The sequence below is a fragment of the Pleurodeles waltl genome, chromosome 1_2, assembly GCF_031143425.1.
Source record: "Pleurodeles waltl isolate 20211129_DDA chromosome 1_2, aPleWal1.hap1.20221129, whole genome shotgun sequence".
Lineage (NCBI taxonomy): Eukaryota > Metazoa > Chordata > Amphibia > Caudata > Salamandridae > Pleurodeles > Pleurodeles waltl.
This window is the reverse complement of record NC_090437.1, coordinates 724,351,239-724,373,533: the sequence shown is the minus strand read 5'-3', so window position 1 is coordinate 724,373,533 and position 22,295 is coordinate 724,351,239. Positions and strand designations below refer to the sequence as shown.

Here is a 22,295-nt window from a genome sequence, read left to right as displayed (position 1 = left end):
TTGAACGTTGTGTGATCTATTCCTTTATCGGGCACTAGGCCTACCCACACAAGTGAGGTACCATTTTTATCGGGAGACTTGGGGGAGCGCTGGGTGGAAGGAAATTTGTGGCTCCTCTCAGATTCCAGAACTTTCTGTCACCGAAATGTGAGGCAAAAGATTTTTTTGGGTCAGATTTTGAGGTTTGCAAAGGCTTCTGGGTAACAGAACCTGGTGAGATCCCCACAAGTCACCCCATCTTGGATTCCCCTGGGTGTCTAGTTTTCACAAATGCGTAGGTTTGGTAGGTTTCCCTAGGTGCCAGCTGAGTTAGAGGCCAAAATCTACAGCTAGGCACTTCAGATTTCAATTTAAAAATATGATGTGTCCATGTTGCGTTTCCTGTCGCGAGCATTAGGCTTACCCACGCAAGTGAGGTACCATTGTTATTGGGAGACTTGGGGGAACACAGACTAACAAGACAAGTGTTATTGCCCTTTGTCTTTCGCTACATTTTTTCCTTCCAAATGTGAGACTGTGTGTAAAAAAGACGACTATTTTAAGAAATACCCTGTAATTCACATGCTAGTATGGGCACCCCGGAATTCAGAGATGTGCAAATAACCACTGCTTCTCAACACCTTATCTTATGCCCATTTTGGAAATGCAAAGATTTTCTTGATACCTATTTTTCGCTTTTTATATTTCAGTAAATTAATTGCTGTATACCTAGTATAGAATGAAAACCCATTGCAAGGTGCAGCTCTTTTATTGGCTCTGGGTCCCTAGGGATCTTGTTGAACCTACAAGTCCTATATATCCCCGCAGCCAGAAGAGTCCAGCAGATGTGACAGTATATTGCTTTAAAAAATCGGACATTGCAGGAAAAAGTTCAGAGTAAAACGTGGAGAAAAATGCCTGGGTTTTTTTCAGCTCAATTTCAATATTTGTTTATTTCAGCTGTTATTTTCTGTAGGAAAACCTTGTAGGATCTACACAAATGACCCCTTGCTGAATTCAGAATTGTGTCTACTTTTCAGAAACGTTTAGCTTTCCAGGACCCAGCATTGGTTTCACACCCATTCCTGTCACTAACTGGAAGGAGGATGAAAGCACAAATATAGTAAAAATGGGTATGTCCCAGTAAAATGCCAAAATTGTGTTGAAAAATGTGGTTTTCTGATTCAAGTCTGCCTGTTCCTGAAAGATGTAAAGATGGTGATTTTAGCACCGCTAACCCTTTGTTGATGCCATTTTCAGGGGAAAAAAAACACAAGTCTTCTTCGAAGCCCGTTTTCGCAATTTTTTTTTAAGTTAAAAAAAAAACAAAAAAAAGTATTTTCACTGTATTTTGGCTAATTTCTTGGTCTCCTCCAGGGGAATCCACAAACTCTTGGTACATTTAGAATCCCTAGGATGTTGGGAAAAAGGACACAACTTGGTGTGGATAGCTTATGTGGACAAAATGTTATGAAGGCCTAAGTGCAAACTACCCCAAATAGCCAAAAAAGGGCTCAGCACTGGTAAAGGCCCAGCAGCTAAGAGGTTAATATGGGTTTTACTATTGAACCCCTCCATTACGAAGGATAGTGGGCCCTTGAGGCTATTTTATAGAAAAGAAGAGAATATACGCTTGCCCACCAGTCGCTATTTGATTAATTAAAACTGGTGGGATATTATCGGGCCCGCTGCTCTTGATAGCTTGATATGGTCAATTAGCGCCCTTTCTTCTTAAAAAAACAGCTAGGGGGCACTTTTTTTCCAAGAACACGTTTAAGGCTCAGTAAAGTAAATGAGCTACCATATAGGCCATCTAAGTACACAGTCCACATATCCCCGGCTATCATACATGTTAGAGACCCCCCACGTGAGGACTGCAGGATTCATTTACTTTCATCCAAACCACTCGTTGGTCTCCTATCTGTATAATCTTCAGATTATTCTCCCACTTACTACGGTAGAAAGTGTCCCTTTTCTTTTTAATCAGCTGCCTATATTGACACTTTAGTCCATCCAATTCCAGTTTGGGATAACCTTCTGGCCTCGACCTAAATTGTTTGGATGTCTTTCTCACCAGACTTTTCACTTGCTGACAGGTGGAGTCAACCCATGCCTTCCCGTTAACATGGCCCGTTGCCTTTGACATACTTATATTGGCTGGAGATTCTTAGCTGGCTGGCTTTTAACATGTGTTTTTGCTACTACCTGAGTGGATGTATCTAGAACTGATGTAATGCCACTTAGTGGGGGTGAAGGGCGCAGTCCTGTTTTAGCTTGAAACACTTTTGTTGTGGGCTCACTGTTATTACCTTCATTCTTACTCTATTTCCTCTGCTCACCCTTAACTCTAATGGCCTTGCTACTCTTTTTATTCCTCTATACCGCTAAGAGAGATAATAACCTGAGGAGCACTTGGGTGCACCAAAGATTTATTGCCTTTTCCTGACTAACATTGGGTGTCTTGAGATATAAACTGTACCCTTTGGGATCAGCTGAACCCCTCTACCCCTAGATGTGCTAGGCTCTTGGCCCGAAACTTCCCTGGGGTAAGCTGCCTTGATTTCCATTTTCTTCCTTGCTACTATCTAGTCCTTTTTAGGTTTACATAACTCAGCAAGGATATCTTTCAAATGCTGTGACAACTTGATTTGAACTATCAACCACTAGTGTCTCTAAGATGTCCTGTACTGTGGTTTGCATAAATCAACATTACATCCCACACGGACAATGAACCAGATAGCTGAATCAGTAGACTCTCCCAGTGATTCTTGAATTTCGTTAGTCACACAGGGCAATGGGTCTTTCTGAAGTAGATATCCACTCTAATCCTGGGAGTCCATGCTATTTTGGGACCTGAAGGCTCTGGACCCTTTAACTATCAGTGAGGTTGCTGATACCTTAAGATAGGTTGAGGACAAAAGTCCACAGCCTCTGTCCAGAGTGGTAGGCAAGAAGTCCGACAAGACATTCCCTGGCTGACCATTTTTTTTCCTTCTGTGCCGCCCCATCTTTTGATAAATCTTGGATTCTAGGGGTCCTGCTAACCAAATTCAAAGGAGAGAAAGAACTAACATTAAAGTGTTTGTTAACAAAAATCCTTATTGAGGTAGCTAGGGGCATTTTCATTCAATACAGAAGGGCATTCAGATGTACAGGAATTAGGCAATCGGATTGTTTCGTTTTTTGACCCCCGCCTTCTTCCTCTTACAGGGCCTCTCATGCCCTTTTGCTTTTTGACACTCCAGGCAATGACCTCTTATGGTGAAGTGCAGGTGGAGAACACAAAGCATAGGATCCATGGTAAGTTCAAAATGCCAAGTTAACTACAGGAGTTGCCACTGTAAGACTATAGAGTAGGGAGACAACAGTAGAAATCACTTATCACCTCCTTTGCTGCTCCCCAAATGCACACAGCCACCGCCACCATCACCACCACGCCACACCTTAATCAGCCAGACGCATCTTTAAATGCTAGTTGAAGCAAATGAGACAGATTTTTTCCAAATAAATGGGTTCCAGATTTGTGGTTAACTGGAGGCTAGGGACTGACAAACTGACAAGGCAGCTTTTGCAATTTCTCCCCTTTCCTTGCTTTTTCTTGTCTTGCTCCTTGAGCATCTAATCAAATCTCTCACCCAGTACAACACCTGCCCTCTTCCATGGCATCCACAGGGTCTGGTGTCCAGCATTCCGCAGCTGCACAGCAGTACTGAAACAAAGCAGCAAGTGAACCCATGAGGAAGGAGGTGGAAGTGGGCGGACGGGAGGGCACAAGCACGGCAGAAGCAGCTTTGCCTCCTGCACACACAAAGAAACCTGCCACTAGTTTTTTTGTCACATCAGGTGTCTTGGAGCCTTGACAGGGAAGGGAAGAAACCTTCCAGAACCAGATGTGGGTGTACTATAGGGAATCCCCCCACCTCAAAGGCTGGCACCAGATATATTTGACCTCCAGATTCACTCTTCAGTACATTACTGAACCTGTGGACACTACAGAAGAAGGACTTCCTTGTTCTCCCAAGGACTGCCCTGCTGCTTGAGGCCTGCCTTATTCACCAGAAAACTGCCCTGGGGAATTGGTCCTCTAATGATGGATACTGTGTATGAGCAATCAAAGTAGCAATTGTTTGAACCCCTCCCCCCTCTTGAAAGCAGCCACTGTGAAACACAAATGCCCCATAAAAGTAGACAGAAGGTACAATATAACCACAAAGACCATCTGCAATGACGTACCTGTGCATTCCTCCACTGTCAACAGAACTCCATGAAGCAGACTTTAAGAAGGTCATTTTTTCAGCTGGACTAACCTGGTCCTTGAATCTGACCTGCACTCCATTACAGTCAGGCTGGACTTGTGACTTTCCCCAATCTAGTCCAAGCAGATGACCACAAGTGGTGCCTTGTGGTTTTCTGCCTTTAGGTTCTATACTTACCTAAAACTTTGAAATTTCAAATCTTTGGTTCAACTGATTGGATTTTTGTTGTTCTGGCATCACATTAGTTATTAACATTTTTTCTAGTTTCTAAATTGGTTTGAGATCTTTCTTATGGTGTGTTTTCACTTTATTATTGTTTGTATGCTGCTTAAATACTTCCCCTCTTGCCTCTACGTTTGATTGCTTTTGGACCAAACTGCCGGAGGGTTAAGTACAGATTAATTTAGTGACTTTTGTGTTTCACTCTGACAAGGAATGTAGTTGTTGCTTGGTAGGGCTTCCAACCTCTCAAACAATAACACTATTTCTTACACCAGTGATACCTAACTCCTCTTTTCATGACACCAAAATTGTGGGATCTGGGGATGGGGTACTCCTCTTTTGAGCATGCCTCATGTTTTGTCCTCATTGACACCATCAAAATGTCTTCCCCCAGCATCTAGGAATATGATTACAGTGATGCATGTTGAGTTTATAATTTCAAAAGTTTAACTTAATCAAAAGTTGATTCTTCCTGCAACTTTAAGTTGCCTTAACATGTTGTAACCTCTCATGAGTATGAAATTGGTTTCATTGCATACCTTTTACTTGACAATATCTTGTTAATTTAATTCCACGCTAGAACCATTGCAGTGCAGTTTGCTGGCTTTAGAAGATTTTCCTATCCACAGACTGAAAAACAAAGCAATTAATGGTAATATTTTGTGTCTTTTTTTATAATAAGGGGCAGAATCAAAGCAGCCCTCAAACCCCTACATCGAAACCTGGGCTTTCGTTTACTGAGGACCATCCTGGAGGTTCAGTATTGACAGTGTCTTCAGAAGGAACATTTCCATTCACAAAAGGTATGGCAGTTGCAAATTAATCTTTGCTAATTTGGATATGATATTATCCACTAAGTGTCTAATTACGTGTAGCCTCTTAATTTCGATGGGTTGAGTTACAGGCCCCTTTGGACATATGAGATTTGTGGAAACACCACCGATCCCTTAACTTTTACCCAGAGATTTCAACAGCTGAAAGCAGCCGAAATCTTGAGGGGAAAGTCCAAAATGAGCAATTCCTGGGAATCAGATCAGAATTACTGATTCCAGTGGTAATTCCTCATTTTGTAGACCCTTGGGGTCCAACCCGTAATTGGATGGACTTTCTCCACTGCATGAGGCACTATTAGCTCTGGAATGTGGGCTTTCAGAGGAGAATCAACCAAGCTGATCTAGGCATGAAAGAAGTCTCTAGCAAGCAGAAGCCCACAGAAATATACACTGCTGGAATGGCCAGTTGGGCCCTGCTTGGGCTTTTTTGTAATGACCTCAGGGGCTATTCCTTGAATTGGTGCATTAATGCAACATAGAGCTGTGCATCTGTTTTTAATACAGCGTGTGTCAATAATGCATATATTTAGCTTACAAATTATTTGATTTAGCGCATGAGTTACAGCACAATGTGCAAATGGAAAGCCGAGGTTCCTTTTTCCCTTGTGAAATTTCTTCTTGGGAACCCATTTGATGGCGTACTTCTTCTGGTACAAATCGTCCCTGCAGGATGATTGATTTGTAACAGGCCCAAGTTTCATCATTGTGACATTCTCCAAAAAATAAAAAGCTAAATATTAAAACCAGGCATTATTTTTGATTGCTCGACACTTCATGTCAATTGAGCTTTTGGTTAATACCCTGAACTAAATGTTCTAAAAATATGTTTTAAAAATATGTTCATTGTTTTTTTCCATTAATTTAGAACATTCCGAATTGGAGCAGCAGGGCACTTCACCAGCAAAAGTTGATGAAAGGCTTTCCCCTTCTGTTTTGGAACTAATGATGGCTACTGTGTATGAGCAATCAAAGCAGCAATTGATTGAAAACCCCCATCTTGAAATCAGCAACTGTGAAACACAAATGCCCCATAAAAGTAGACAGAAGGTACAATATGACCCTTCCAACTCCAGTGGACATGATGCAGAAAACAGAAATACAGCTGAACAGCAGAGGGTAAGGGCTAGATTGTTCTGTTGTTTAACTTTCTTCTCAGTCTGTGTCCTTCAACATGACAGTACTATCAATATACTCAAAGATGTGAAAATGTGTCAATTACTTTGTGGGACATATGAAGTAAATAGTTTTGTGTTCACATTCTTTATAACATAAACAGATATTTGCCAGTTATACCTACATTTTTGGGGCAGAAGCTGTCCTGTGCATGACTCTGGAGATCATGTGTTCCCTAAGTTGGAGGTTCATCTGGGGCAAGCCTGCCTAGCAGCACTGTGAATTGCGGGGTTCCTCCACACATTTTCTGTAGTCCTTTCCAGTGGACCAGACTCTAGGGGGTGAAAAGTAAGAGACAGAGGTCCCGGTGTAGAGAAAAGCCTAACCCTCCTACTCGTTTCTTTCCCAGAAGTGTCGGCCACAAGTTAAGTGAGGAAGCCTCTCCTTTCTCCCTCTTTTGTGGTTTTGTTTTGGATTTCACTCTCAGAGACCTCCCAACTCTACCAGCCTTCTTTCTCATGCTACAGGCAAAGACTATGGCTTGACCAGGCTGGAAGAAATAGTAGACATCAGGAACTGCCTGAAACCACGGGCAGAGCTGGACTTGTTGAATACACAATTTCCCTCTTGAATATAATGTATTGTATAACAAGTATGGAGCAGAAACTCCCAGTCATCGTGCCAAGATTTCCCATGAGCCAGATCCTTAATTTCATAATAGTGGACAAAAGAAATTCTTTAGTGTTCCGTGGTTGAGATCACGGACTGCCAACTCCCCTTTGCCTTATTCAGAAATAGGATTCTGGAAATTCTACAGTAGAGCTGTCATGAACCTGCCTCGAGGAATGGAGCTAACTGACTTCTGAATAGGGGTGGTGGACTTACTTTTGCTCAAAGAAAAATCAGCCTGAAAAGGGAAGGCTTTGTGGAGCTATACTGCCAGGCTTGTGGTGACACCTTGAAACCCTGGTGCTCCAGATGTTTGCCCAGAGGTTCATGTGGGCTATGAAACTCATAGAAGCTGCACCTGTGCCCAGAAATTTCTTCAAAAGAAGATGAAGTGCCTGTGACAGATTTGGTTGGCTGAATTCAGCAGTCTCATCAGAAGACAGAAATTCATCTTGAGACGTGTTGACGCAAAAGACACAGTGCAAGGGTGACATAATGCAAAGAGAACTTTAACTTTGAATATTTCACTCTAGAGGTAGCCACAATCATTTGGGAGGTGTAGAAAGGTGATTGACAATGGTGTCACAAGAACATTATCCTAAATATTTCACCAAAAGGGTGACATGCCTTTATTTGCATTGATTGAATCTAGGCAATATCTTACCGGTTGAAACAGCCTATGCCAGTACTAGCTGCTCCCCACTCCCATTAAACAATGCATTGATAACTATTTGCCATTATTGTTGCCCTCTGATATTAACATTCTATATTTGGTTGTGTGTTGAAAGTACTTTATTTTAGGTAAAAGCAGTGGCCTGACACTTATCTAATAAGTGAAATATGTCTCATTATGATTCGGCCCTACACTAGCTCCCTTCCTACCCTGAGGGTCAAGTGCTTAAGGGGGGTGAACTTGGTGGTCAGTTTTGGGCACAATGTCATGGGAAATCCACTGCACAGCAAAGGTAAAACAACTCTCATTTTCACAGTCTAAGCCCTTTTACTCCTTTTTGACCTGAGACTCTTAACAAAATTCAACCACAGTGTTATAATTTATGATGTAACTCCTGTAAAAATGCCACAAAAAGGTTATGTACTGAAATGCCACTGGTATAGCTGCAGAGTTTACAATTTTAAGGCCCTTATTACAAGTGGCCTGTTAATTCTGATGGGGCCGGTAACAGCAGTTTTTGGCACCATGGGAATTATGAGATCTGGGAAAACACTGTGGATGTCCTTCACACCAAGATTTTGGCAGCTGAAACCAGATGAGATTTCTATCTGAAAGTCCAGGAAAAATGAACTGCCCAGGAACCGGACCTAATTATACTGATTTCCTCCAGTAATTACTCCTTCCTTATTTGCCCCTCAGGGTCCCACATCCCCAGAGCTACTACTACCCCCAGCATTAATAGCTCAAGGATGGGGACTGCCCGCCCATTTTCTAGGTCCTCGTAAGATGTGCTTACATGTGAATGTGGAGGACTCCAAACTTGCTGCACATATCTCTGCCCTCTGGCTATCATTCACTATCTCTATTGCAAACTCACCAGCGCCTGAGGGGTGTAGCATGTTATCATTCACATTGACCATTATAGTTTGTGCCTGATGCAAGTCACCTGCAGCGTCCTCCCTTGCTCTTGCCAGTACTTTTGCTAGTAGTGTTTCTTCCACTCTTGCTATCAGTGCAGATCTCTCCATCATACACTGCAAGCTGTTGCTTCTCTCTGAGTCTCTGTCTCGCTTCCACTTGCTATTTGCACCTTCCTCCCTTTCTTACCCAGTTTACCGACATGGAGGGTATGATGCAAGACCATAGTGCCCATATATTGGTGGCAGGTAGTAAATTAATCTCAGCCACCCCTGTTGGCATCACTGCTTACACTGCTACAACTGAGAAAGTAACTCTCAATGGGCAGGTGACCAGACCACTACCTCCAGCTGGGGGATAAACAAGAAGTGAAGTGGTGCGCTTTCGAGCCCAGACTAAGACACACAAAATCACTCTTCTAAAGATTTTCAAGCTTATCCAAAGGCATAGGGATAAACCAAGTCAACTTAATTGAAACTAAGAGCGACAACGCTAAGACCCAAAATCTATATAGAAGATTGCTGAAGATGTCAGGGGGATGGCAGATGGACTAAAGCAACTTGAGAAAAAAAAAACTGGAAATCAGGATGCTGCGATTCGCATAAAAGAATCCATGGACGAGTATGCAGAGTGTGTGGGTGTAATGAGGGATAAGATTGAAGATTTGGAGAAGCTCAATGAAGGACCAATCTTAGGGGTACTCTGAGTCCCCAAGGGCTGCAAGGAGAAAGACCCTGGCACATTTATTGTTGGACCCTTTACAGAAACCTTTCCTGACTTGTCTGACTGGGTCTGGGACTGGACTCACAGATATAATGCATGCATGTATCCCCATTCTCAGGAAAAACCCATAACTTGCTCCCTACTGTTATATATTGTTAATTTCTTACTTCAGAATATTTTTTCAAGGACCACACCAACTGAACAAATTAAAGTTGACAGTACATTCTTCTTTGTGATTTCCAACTTCTGTCTCTCAATATTTGGGTGGAGATGGAAGCTATCTACCCCAATCCAGAATTTGCTGGACACTATTACAGGAGCCTGTGAAACATAAGGTGATCAGACAAGGCAAAACACACTTTTGGAAAGATTACCAAGATGCAAGGCAGTTAATCTCCAGTTGGACTCATGTAGGGTCTCACAGAATGTCATCCAAGCACATCTACACCTCTGCTTCGACACATGCACAAGGTCGGCCACTGCAATTAAATCCAAGTATAAGTGCTACTACTGCTATGGGTCATAATTTTATGGAAGATGTAAAATGAGAATGTTTCTATTGCTTAGGTCAGTTGAAGCATGTAACATGATAGTGTTCGATTATGTATTTTTTTTCTTAAAGGACAAGGGTCAAGAAATATAGATTAAGTGCTCACAGTTTAGATTCTGTTAAGGCAGCACCCAGTGGCGTGCGTTAGAACTAATAGGGGGTCAACAATAAGATACCTGGAGGATTGAACAATTTTCCTAAACCTAGACCAGAAAGGGATCACCTCTTACAATTGGAAATTATTATGTATGCAAGAAACACATATCACCTAGAAAGGTAGATCTGTTGTTAGACAAATTGGATACAAGCGCCAAGCATGCACCTCTCAGCAGGTTTCCTCACAAGGGGTACCAATTCTTTGTACAAAAAACACATTGATATTAAGCTGCTCAAGCAACCTAAGACAGGCAATGGGTTATTGCCGAAATTCAGATTAGGGCTCTGACAATAATCTGTTGTATAATATATGGTCCCAATTTGGACAATCCATCCATGTTCGATAAAATATCCATAGAACTGGGTAACTGGGATGGTGAACTGTTGTCAGTAGGTGATTTTAATTGCATAGTGGACTATAAGCTAGATACAATCTGCCACTTGTATAATGGTCAAAACACAAAATTCAATATTGCAACTAGTAGAGATTAAAGGTCGTAGAGATTTGTGATGAAAGTTAGGAAGAGAAAACGGTGAGTACACATTTTATTCACATGTCCACCAATATTATTCCAGAATAAATATGGCTTTTATTTCTTCTAATTAGTAGCCTATGTATCCATGGATATATGTCCAATGGTGATATTGGATTACTATCCACTTTCTCTTAGAGCTAAACCTAGATGGGAAAATGGCCAGATGGAAGTTTGATCGCACATTATTGAAGGATTATGTGTAGTGTATTTACATTCGTGAAAATGTATTGGATTTTTTTCTGAAGCTTAATCTACATAGTAGCTCTCTACCTATGGTCTGAACTATTTTAACATTATATGAGAATCTGAAATATACCTAATAAAAAGTGCCTACGACTTGCTGAATGTGAGATAGCATGGGGGGAGCTACAGATGCTGGAAATACCAGATGCTATTGCCAACATAGCAATAGTGATGACAGCATGAAAGTATTTTGATTACTCCCTGAATGTAGACAAACAATCAACCAGGCTACTGGTGGAAAAGCAGCAGCAGTCTACCTGGTTAGGAAAGGAAGGGCAATGGAACATGGGGGAGTCTATCAGTCGTGTTCTAGCTTATAAGGTAAAAGAACAGAACAGCTTTTTTTTAGATGAAATAAATTAAGGATTCCGGGGCTGTGTGCATAGGAATCCAGATCTTATACACAACATCTTCCAGGGAGTTTACTCTACTTTGTACATTGCTAGTATTGCCAAGTATCTAGAGAACATCTGACTGCCACACTTATCGGATGCCCTAGTAGATATTGTAGACTCTCTGATAACACTTATGAATCTCAGAAAGGCAATCAATTCCTTACCTAGTGGCAAGGTGACTGGATTTGATGCTTTCCACTGAAATTTTATAAACATATTGATAAATTAGCACCTTATATCTTGCTCGTGGGTCTCTCAATTAGTACTGGTTGTAGTATTCCTAGATTAATATTAATGCAGCTGTAAACTTGAAGATGTCTACAAGTGTGGATGAGTGAAGGTTTTACCACCTAATCTCCATCATAAATTCAAACGGTAAAATTTATGCTAAATTGATTGAAGTTAGAATGGCTAAGAGTATCCACCGCTTGGTCAGCTCTGAACAACACAGGTTTATACCAGGCGTGATTACACACATGTAATGCCTTATCAGCCTTTGATGCTGTGCAAACCTCACAAGAATGTATGCATGCTTATGCTAGATGCGCAGAAAACTTTCAGTCTAGTATCTGAGTAGTATTTATGGACGTTTATGGGTAAAATGAGTTTTAGTAGTATAACGATTGTATGAATCCAGGCATTATTTAAGCAGCCTAGGTCCAGAGTGGTGTTGATGGGTAGGAAATCGCAACATTTTCAAATCACTCGGGGAATCAGTCAGAACTGTCCTCTCTCACCATTTTTGTTTGCCCCATATCTAGAAACCATATTTAATGGCCATAAAACTCAACAAAGAAGTAACCCAGTCACACAAAATAATATTTAAGTGAAAATACAGCAGATGTTGCTGTGTATTCAGATAATATGTCAACATCTATTGGTGCTATAGAATACAACTCCGTACAGTATGTTCACAAATCTGGATATCAATTGAATGTGGACAAACCCTTTCCTGTGAGAAATTATGCATCCACTCATTAAGATCCACAAATGTTTGAAGCAGCAGCCTACTTAGGTATACGGATATGTAGCGATGTCACCTGCAAGTAAAATTGATCTAGGGAAACTGTTAGGCACAGTAATCGGACTTTTAGAAAATGTAAATTAAATCCGTATTTCATTTATCAGTTGATTTAATAATAATAAAATGTTACTACTGCGAAAGTTCCTATATTTGTTCAGACCTATATTTTTGTATATACAGAACATTTATTTTTTGTGTATCAATTCTGCTATTAACAGCTTCATCTGGAGTTATCACAAAATAAGTGTTGTACATATCATGAAACTAGCCTTGCAGAGAGGTGGATTGGGTCCCCCAGATTTTAAGGTATATTGTTAATCTTACATTACCCAAAAAATATCTACTTTTTTGAACATCAGTTGATAAATGTAGCATCATGTTTCAGAAGGACCGGGTCAAGAGTTCTGGAAAAATGTTTGCTCACAAATAAAGACCCGAAATACTTTAGAAGAGTTGGGTTTAAGATCATTACTGGCATACCAAGTATCTGGCGGGCATTGTGCAAGATATATAATGATAAACCAATGAATAAATATTCTAATATGTGGGGCAACCCACTGCAACCTGGCATTTTTCATTATGGCATAGTTAAGTAATGGGGCAATCTTGGACTTGACCATAGTTGGCCTGCTGATCCATAGGAATGTTGCAATCATTCCAAAATGTACAGAATGAATTATCTCTGTCTAAATGTGATATTTTTCTGAATACCTACAGGTACACAACGTCCCAATAAAGAATGAAGGCAGTTTAAACACTGATGAAAATAAATGACTGTACTGTCTCTGTGAAACAAATAGTCAAGTGTTTTACAACATCTTTATGAAGTAGGCCAAGGATGATCTACAAAATATGTCTTTGAAGTGGATAACTTTATTAGGCAGGATATCAGCTCTGATGACTGTAGGAAAGTGCCTCTTTTGACATGGTTAGCCGCCCTCTTTTTGCCTGGTATTTAATGTGGTCTCAAAGTTGTAAGTGCCCTGGGACCCTGCTAAACAGGTTCCCGAGGCCAGATCTTTTTCCCAAAACTGGTGTGATGCATTGGCACATTTAGCTGCCACTATAACCCCCTAGTAAATGGTACTTGGGGAACCAAAGCATGGGGCACTAGAGGTAGGCCCCTAAGGGCAGCAGTATAGATTGCGCCACCCTCATGGACCTTGCATCCAAGTACACTCAGCACTGCCATTGCAGGCTGAGTGTCCTGGAGCAATCCTAAAATGCAAACATGACATGGCACACAGCCTGTGTGACCTGTCCACTACTAACTGCATGCAATATAGGTAAGCCACCCCTCTTGCAGGCCTTCCAGCCCTAAGGCAGGGTGCACTATACTGCATGAGCAATATGCCCCTACCGTGTTCTTGACAAACCTGGGACTTAGTAAGTGTATGGAGCAGCTATTTTAAATGCACGTGCTGCACACTGGTCAGTATGGGTTTCACAGCTACATGAGGGCCACTCTGAACCCTGGGTTGTTTGGTATCAAACAACACAGAACAATAAATCCAAACTGGTACCAGTACTGGATTTATTGCACATTGTACCCAGGGGCCACCTTAGAGGTGACCCCTGCAAAAGCTAACTAACCCTGGCATGGTTGCTGGCCAGTCCTAACCAGCCTGCCACCACCAGACAAGATTCTGAATCCTTCGGGTGAGGGTCTTTGCCCTCTGGGACCAGAAAACAAAGCCCTTCCTGGGCAGAAGTGTTACTCCTCCTTCTCCAGGAATGTGCACTGCCCCACCTGTGAACTTCAAAGGGCTTGTCACCCTTGAAAATCGACCCCAAGCCCTGCTGCTAGCAGCATATGGCTGCCCCTGTTGAAAATCCCGACGTTTGGCAGGAGCAGCAGTGGGAAAATGCACAAAGACCAGGAGGAGTGGCCACCCAAAACCTACACAACCCCAAACATGTTGCAAGAGAGGTACCCTCTCTATTTCTTTTTCCTTTATCTTGTCTGGTAAGAAAATAGCCAATCAGGGATAAGGATGTGACCTCTGCCCACCAGAAGTGGTCACATAGTGGGTGTAGCCACCCTAAGGTAGTTGCCACATTAGCCACTGCTAGGTACTCCCCTAAATGCAGTTATTAGTGGGCATCCCTAGACCTGCAGATTAGATTAGACGGACACAAGGCCAGCAACAAAGAAGACCCACAGCTTGAGAAAAGAAGTTCAAGAAGTGCAAGAAGAAAAAGGGGCGGAACCCTTTCTGCTGCAACCAGGACCTGACAGTTGCTGCTGAGTGGTTGACTGGACATCGGACGGACTCTAAGAAACCTAGAGGACCTCTATCTTTCTAAACAATTACCAAAGGACCTCCTCCAAAGTGAATGCATCACCCCCTGCAAGCAAGAAGCAGAAACCGGTGAAGCCCAGTTCACTGACCATAACCAGACACAGCAGCCGCACCAAATTTCACCCAACGGACCTGGAGGAAAAACCCTGCAAGTGTGCCACATTTGGTGGCACTCCAACCTCCAGTGGCTGAACCGTACAATAGCCAGTGGTACTGTACCCCCCAACGTCGGACACCCATAATAAAAGCCCACTCTGGACTCTTCGAGGACCAGAAGCAAGCACCAGTCAAGTGACTTCAGGACACCGAAGAACCACCCCCCCAAAAGTAGCCCTGCTGCCCTGCAAACCACCCACCAAGTGACCCACCTCCTGGTTCCATGGGCACCCTTGCGCACAGCTCTTGGCTGGCCTATCTGCACTGCACTTGGCCTCCCTGGCCCTTGCATCGGAGAACCAGCTGTGCTCTATGGGTCCCCTACCCCTTTCAGCCTCTACATTCCAAGGGGACCCACTGGACTGCCTGTGCAGTGCATTTACAAGTGCCCCCCCTCGCCTGTCCTGATCTAGCTTCAAGACTTTCAGCAGCTGCGCCTGCTTGAACTGGGAACCTCCCAAACTTCTCCGGCTCACCCACAGGACCCCTCAATGACCACGACTTAAAAACAGAAGGAGACATTGGTAAACACATTGCCTAATTTTTTTATATGCATTTTTAAAGTTGTCTTCCATTGATTCCTATGGCTCATAATCATGCACAATAAAACTATTTTTGCTAAACTTTGAAAAATCATAATTAAAAAAAGTACTTACCCGATTTTGATGATCTTGGTCTTAAAAATGTTATAAAAATCTGAAGTATTTTTGTGAATTGGTCTTGCGTTATTCTTTTGAGTTTTTGTCCATGTTTATTGGTACTCTGAGTACAACAAATGCTTAGCACTTCTCCAAGCTTTGCATTAGTGCTCCACCGAGCTACCACAAAAATTAGAGCATTAGGTGGTCTAGTTTTTACCTCTGTAAACCAAGGTGGGGGTTGCTCAGCCTGTTTGCACAATGCACATCATTGTTGTGCACTACATAGAGAGACAACCTCCTACAGTGACATAAAATCTATCCTACAGGATATGATGCATTTAGATCAGCCAATCTCTGAATACAACAATTTAAGTTATTACAATCAACATAGTATACACTTCAGAAGCTTAATAAATAAAATTTTGTTGAGAGTTGAGGGTGCTTTAGGAGTAACGCAGAAAATGCTAATGAAATACACATGTTCGTAAATTACAGTTGCATGATAGAATTCGGTGCTAAAATATCCCCTTCAATTCCTGAGTTATTAAAGCACGACATTATGCTAACAACTAAAATGATCTTTTTATGGGCGAGCGCAAAGCGCTCCGTCCCATGCTGTAATCTCTCTTTGGGCTTGGAACCACGCCCAGGTCACGTCAGTCACTTTCATTGGTTCGTGGGCTTGCCTTTTAAAATCTGCATGTTTCATTTGTGAAAGGCATGCATACATCATGCCTTTTCTGGTGTTTAGCCCACCTGCACAGCACCAGTAAACTACTGAAACCATTTGAGGCTTGATGTTTTCAGGCTACTTTATATTTTTATTTTCCACGCAGCGCGATCATGCTGGGGTTTACATAGCGCAATAGTGCTCAGTTTTTCTTTTTCAATTTCAGTGCTATTGTGCTGCATTTTACATCACGCTGTATTTTTTTTTCTTCTTGTTTATCTTTTGTGTGTGGCATGTGTATTACAGATCCTCACTGATTTTGACAACATCCCTTCCCCTTCTTAATGCTTGCTGGAGAGGTTTGTTAGCAGAGGGGAGGGTTGGGTGACTGGCCGTCAATGAATTTCAAGACTCTTTAGTGTTCTGGCCGGCTGCACTGTCAGGATTTTGTGCCAGCCTGTAATATTTGCCCCTCTATTTCTGCACTTGCATGCTCTTCATGTCTGTTTTGACATACTAACACGTCACCCCTTAATATTTTCTCCCTTTGCATCTCGAACCCCAAAGCGGCTCATATCTGCTAACAATTCTTTGAAATATGCCTTACTTGAAAACTTTCTGTCACTACCCACGCATTGCTAGCGTGTTTCCCCTGCGCCGCACCAGAGATGTACAAATCAACATATGTGCAGGGCAGCTGGCCTGGGCACACAAGCTCTAAAACTGACTACATTGAAGAAAATGACAAACTCTAAAGTCCCGTGGGACATTGAAAATGGGAAGCGCTTTGTAAAAATGTGCACTGTGTTCAGTCCTGAAAAGTGTACAAGTCAGGTGAGGAAGCCCCATGTCTAGAAGGCCTGTACACCTGACAAGTGGCGTTACAATGCCAATAGCTCTACCTTTCTTGTAAGAAAGTCTTCAATATTGCAATTAATGTATTTATTGCCTTCTTTGTGCCTGTAACATAATCTTTTTTAAATTACCCTGCTGCCAGGAAATGGCTATTATTCCATCCACACTGTCGACATTCTGTTATTTTCTTCACTAAATACGAGAATGTACATGAATATCTATTGAGTGCCAGGTACTGGCGTGTACAGGAAACAAATCTGACTGGCTGTAGCTTTATATTTCTCCATCTACACACCTCAGTCTCAGCAGAAGTGTGACACAGTAGTGTATTCAATTTGTTAATAAATCTCCACATTAATGTCCTTGGCAGATGCATTAACTTTCTCTATTACAACAGTAAAAGTGGTAACATTTTAACTACTGAAATGCTTCAGTTTATGTAAACTGTTCGTGCACCTTTCAAACATCACACCCAGGCTTTGTTTGGCCCTGTTTCGAAGAGCAAAACGCGACTTTATGAAAAAACGAAGAAAATAGAATTCCTCGGCTGTGTTTTTCATTCGATCCTATTGGTGTTGTACGTAACTGTTTGTAAACCATGATGGGAAAAGTACGGTGCATAATAATACACGGCTTGCAGTCACACCCATGCATGGCATGAATTGTGTGCTTTAAAATTAAGTACAATCTGCTTGTAAACTCCGTTTCACAAGGTCATTTGTTGAAGGTTTCTACGAGAGGTCTTCATGCACAGCAGTTATGTGGAAAGACAAGTCGAGTTATAATTTACAATGCCAATAGCTCTAACTAAAGCAAATGCGAGACCTATTGCATTGCAAATGCTTGTTTACCTTTGTTGTCACAGTAATTCCACCATATGATTTATGTATTTGTAATGGAATTACCATTGCAAGATTATCGATAGCCCTTCGAATGGATTAATCTGCGCCATTTTAATATTGAGAAATGGTTGAGTTTTTACTCTGTCGTACTTAAGAAACGGAAGCTATCTTGCAAGCAATTAAAAGTGGGTAGGGGAAACGGCTGTTTGGGGAAATCGGGACCACTGATTGCATGATTATTACAGTGTATTACGTTGTAGGTGGACCACGATTCATATGGAAAGACATATATCTGCTTGGATGCTTTATGATTGCCGACATCACTGTGATTAACTATATATATATGTTTGTTCCTGTGCCAAATAAATGAATAAAGAATAAAAAGAGAAATAAACATCAAAACATCTCTGAGTCCGATCAGTCAAAAGCAAACAAATGTTTTAATAACTTAGTGACATTTCTGTAATAGGGAAACAATTACTTTGTCTTGAGCTCTGACACATTACTTTATATTGTGTTTTAGTTCCTTTGAATTCTAATAAACATACAGAGAGAGATTCTGAAACCACTACGTTTATAGTTTTTAGTCTTGTAGTTTTTTAATGAATAGACGTACTGCTTCCTGTTTTCTACTTAGTAGCTTGCTCTGACACTTTTAATTGCTTGTGTCCTCTCCTGAGTTTAATTTATCTGTTTATTAACTTCCAAACAATGCCACATGCAGCTTCTATCTGTTTGCCTTAAGTGTCTTTTTTTTTTATTCGAATTTTCCCTTAAATATACAGTATTAAAAAGATGTGGAGTACCTTATCCTGGTACAATTCTGACTTCTGTTGTAGTGTTTATACATATTTAAAGTGGTATGTCTAGTGTTGTAGTGTTTATACATATTTAAAGTGGTATGTCTAGTGTAAACATGGCATAAACATGTGAAACAAAACTATACAGTTTGAAAAATGCTATGTTTTCACAGCCTCTGTCTAGTATTCATGTTCGATTGTTCTTATTTGTTCAAGCACAAAGTAATCCAGGAAAAGAATTTCAAGAACAAAGAAGAAACCTCAGGTCGAGTGAATTCTCCATCAACGAGGTAAATACATGGTTAATAGATTGAAATAACTATTGTCATGGTTGGACATTGTGAACAGGTCTTGAGGAAATCATACTATGGTTACAATGTCATCTGAAAAACCTAGCACCCTTAAACCTACTTCTATGCACTATGCTAGGGGAGCATGGAATAGCATAACTTGTGTTTAGATTTTCTTAAGAGTTCAAGCGAAATGCTGTAATTATCAAGAGCCAGACAGACCATGTTCCCTATGATAGGCAAACCTGCCCTACATCAGCACCAGCTCCTGCTGGACTTGGCGGCTCAATATCAGCTTTCATTAGAAAGGGAGAAAAAGCAGCATCTCTGGCAGTGAAAACCGTCTCTGACAGTATCTTGAATGATACTCTAGGGCCAAGGACATTTCCTGACAAGTGTTCAAGTGGCAGTCTTTTTATACTATTTCCTATCTAAGATGGAGTTCCCATCATCACTTTAGGAATATTTAGTACAACAAATGAGCATCGAGATGCAGTCTTAGATGCATTCGTTTAAACAAATAAGGTAAAAATGTGACAATTCAGACTACTCAGTTTTGTCTCTTGTTTTTTTTTTACCGTGAAATGGAGATATCATTGCACATGTTCCAAAATGATGTCACATCAGGTGTCTTGTTGATGTCTTTATCTGAGTAATTTGACACTTTCACAGGGTCTTGGACAGATAAGGATAGACAACATCTGTGTCAATGGTAGACATGTTGATGATTCTACAGAAATACATCAAATGGAGCTTTAGCCTACTTAAAATGGAGTTGGGCCTTACAGCCTTTACTTCATCCCTGGCTTGTATGTCTGAATTGTGATGTCAAATAGGTAGAGAGATATATGGGGGTTTGTCTAGTTTCTAAGAAAATCCATTCTCTCGCAGTATTGGTATTTATACTAATATATTAAACTAATATATATATATATATATATATATATATTGCTTTTCATACGCAAACTAGGACCTACCTTATGGGGCCTACCAGCATATTATATATATATATATATATATATATACATATATATATATATATATATATATATATTACTTATTGGCGGTCAGCAGTAGGTAGGACCTAGTTTGCATAGGAAAAGCATTTTTTTGACCTGCCAATGTCTTTGGTGCTATTCGAAAAACCTTCACAAAATTTCCTGGAAAAAATGTGCCACTGATTCTATTGGTGCATGGAAAGTTTTGGGGCGATCCAACAAGCGGGGGTCGAGAAAAGGAGGGCGGTCAAAAAAGTGTTTTCAATGTTAATTCCCTTTGGGATTTGGAGCACTACAGCATCCCGAACCGCTGGATGGAATTACACCAAATTTGGCATAATAGTAGGTCTTGGTTCAGAAAATGGAGCTTCAGCCTACTTAAAATGAAGTCTGGCTTTATAGTCTTTGCTTCATCCCTGGCTTGTATGTCTGAATTGTGACGTCAGCCAGGCAGAGAGAAATCTGAAGATTTGTCTAATTCATAGTAAAATCCATTCTTTCACAGTATTGGTTTAGATAATAATATATTCAAACTATATCATATATATACTTTTTCACTAAAAAAGCCAAAAGTTACAGGGACGTAATTAGGTTCTAACTTTACTCATACAAAACCACAGAATTTCAGCAGTTATAGTTAGAGTTCTTTCCAGTAACCTTAACTTGCGACCTAAGCTAACTATAACTTGAGCTCCCTCTCTGTGAGAGCAGTTTTCTCTGTCTCCATGCCTGCATCTTTGCTGGGGAGGAGACAGAGGAAACCACTCCTCGCTGCAAGCAGAGTGTTTGATGTGGCTTGGCTGCAGCTGTCAAAGTTGCAGCAAAGCCACAGCAAAGAGCTATGTTTCGGGGGTGGGCACACCAGGACATAGTACGAGCCGGCCGTGGGGGGTGGCGGTCCCCAGGGCCATCAGTGGCTCCTCGAGGAGGGCCGCGCAGCTCTCCTCCAACTAAAATAGCCCCCCAGAGGTTAGGATCCCTGGGGCTTTGGGTGTCCGAAACTGTTAGCGTGCCCGTGGCTTATCTGTTTCATCATAGTAAGTGGTTGCATGCTGCTTTAAGGTCGATTAATCTTTTGACTTGTGTAAATTATATATAGATTGTATGTCATGTAACACAACAGTATTAAATAATAACAATCACCAACGAGTCAGCAAAGAACACACCATGACCAATTTGGCCACAAAAAAACACACCTATTAATATCATTTAAAATGTTTTTTTCCCTATATTAACAATGCTGAGGTCATGAAAATTATTCTCAACCCCAAATGGTACAAGTGAAGGAGCATCACAGACTTTCAAATTGGTCTGATGAATCTTAGTTTAAACAGAGCAAATAAAACAATAAACCCGATGGTTAGAACACTAATCAAGAACATACATTTTTTTAACAAGAGAGATAAAATACATTTGGTTCAGAAAAAAACCGGTGTCAAATCATTGGTATAGAGGAAACACCTCACTAACACTTCAGATTAGCATAAGCATGTTGGGCTTCATGCAAACGTTTTACTAGCATTAATTTAGAAAATATCTGGCTATGGCGCTATCAGAACAGCAGCAGTATCAAAACAGTAGCAGTTGGTACCTGAAAAGCAAAAGACAAATACCAATACACATAATTCATACATTTACCTCTCCTTAAGATAATCAGCAATCAGGTTATACCTTCATCAGGGAGACAGCAGCATCACCATCAGGATAGGGGGCAGGGAAGGGATGACAGTTCAGAATTTGGACTCTGAGTTTTCCGAACCATCAAGTTAATTATCTAAGGCAGACAGCAAAGCGCTACAGACTATAAGCATTGAGCGCTAAAGTAAGCACCAACATCATTGCATGGAGCATGGGAAATAACACAAAATAATAAAATACCAGAATGTCATTAGACTGAGTGGCAAAGCACAAAATGTCAGTGACCGATCAAAAGAATGAGAAGTGAAGTCTCAGGAAACCAGGAATCAATGAACCCCAAATGTATGTTTCTCAAACATTAAATTAAAGTTGCTAAACTTTTGCCATTGGCTAAAAACTTCATATGGAAAGAGATCATCCAATCATAAAACATCAACTCATCAGAATTACATTTAAAGTATCATAATATTAGTTTAAATGCTTTGTATTTGCTGCCTCTCCCTTTTGCGTAAGCCCAAACGATATTAATTGTTGCATCTGAAGCACACTTCCGAACGGTTCAGTAGAGGCCTTTGTTCAGCCACTCCAGAATACACTGCTGCCGGACGATAGTTACAAAGAAGTAGAGCATTTTCAGATCAATTCTTTCCCTTGAGAGAAACACATTCCATTAGTACGAACACAGAATAAACTCATGATTCAAACAAAAGAAGTTTGTATTTCTACGGAGATGATCTCATGTATTTTGATACCTTAGCTTAGCTTGGCAGACAGATAACTACACGCTGTGGCCTTGCTCAGCCTCAGGCTCA

At 41.0% G+C, this 22,295-nt stretch overlaps 1 protein-coding gene across 5 annotated transcripts in view; it reads left to right on the top strand.

Annotated features, from left to right (window-relative positions):
- MAP9 (microtubule associated protein 9) overlaps positions 1 to 22,295 on the top strand; it is a 169,856-nt gene that overhangs the window by 62,184 nt on the left and 85,377 nt on the right. For all 5 annotated transcript variants that reach the window (XM_069243068.1, XM_069243059.1, XM_069243083.1 and 2 more), the window contains 3 exons: positions 5,140 to 5,260; positions 6,156 to 6,406; positions 18,774 to 18,847. In XM_069243068.1, the coding sequence (XP_069099169.1) occupies positions 5,140 to 5,260; positions 6,156 to 6,406; positions 18,774 to 18,847 (446 nt within the window). The remainder of the gene's footprint in view (positions 1 to 5,139; positions 5,261 to 6,155; positions 6,407 to 18,773; positions 18,848 to 22,295) is intronic.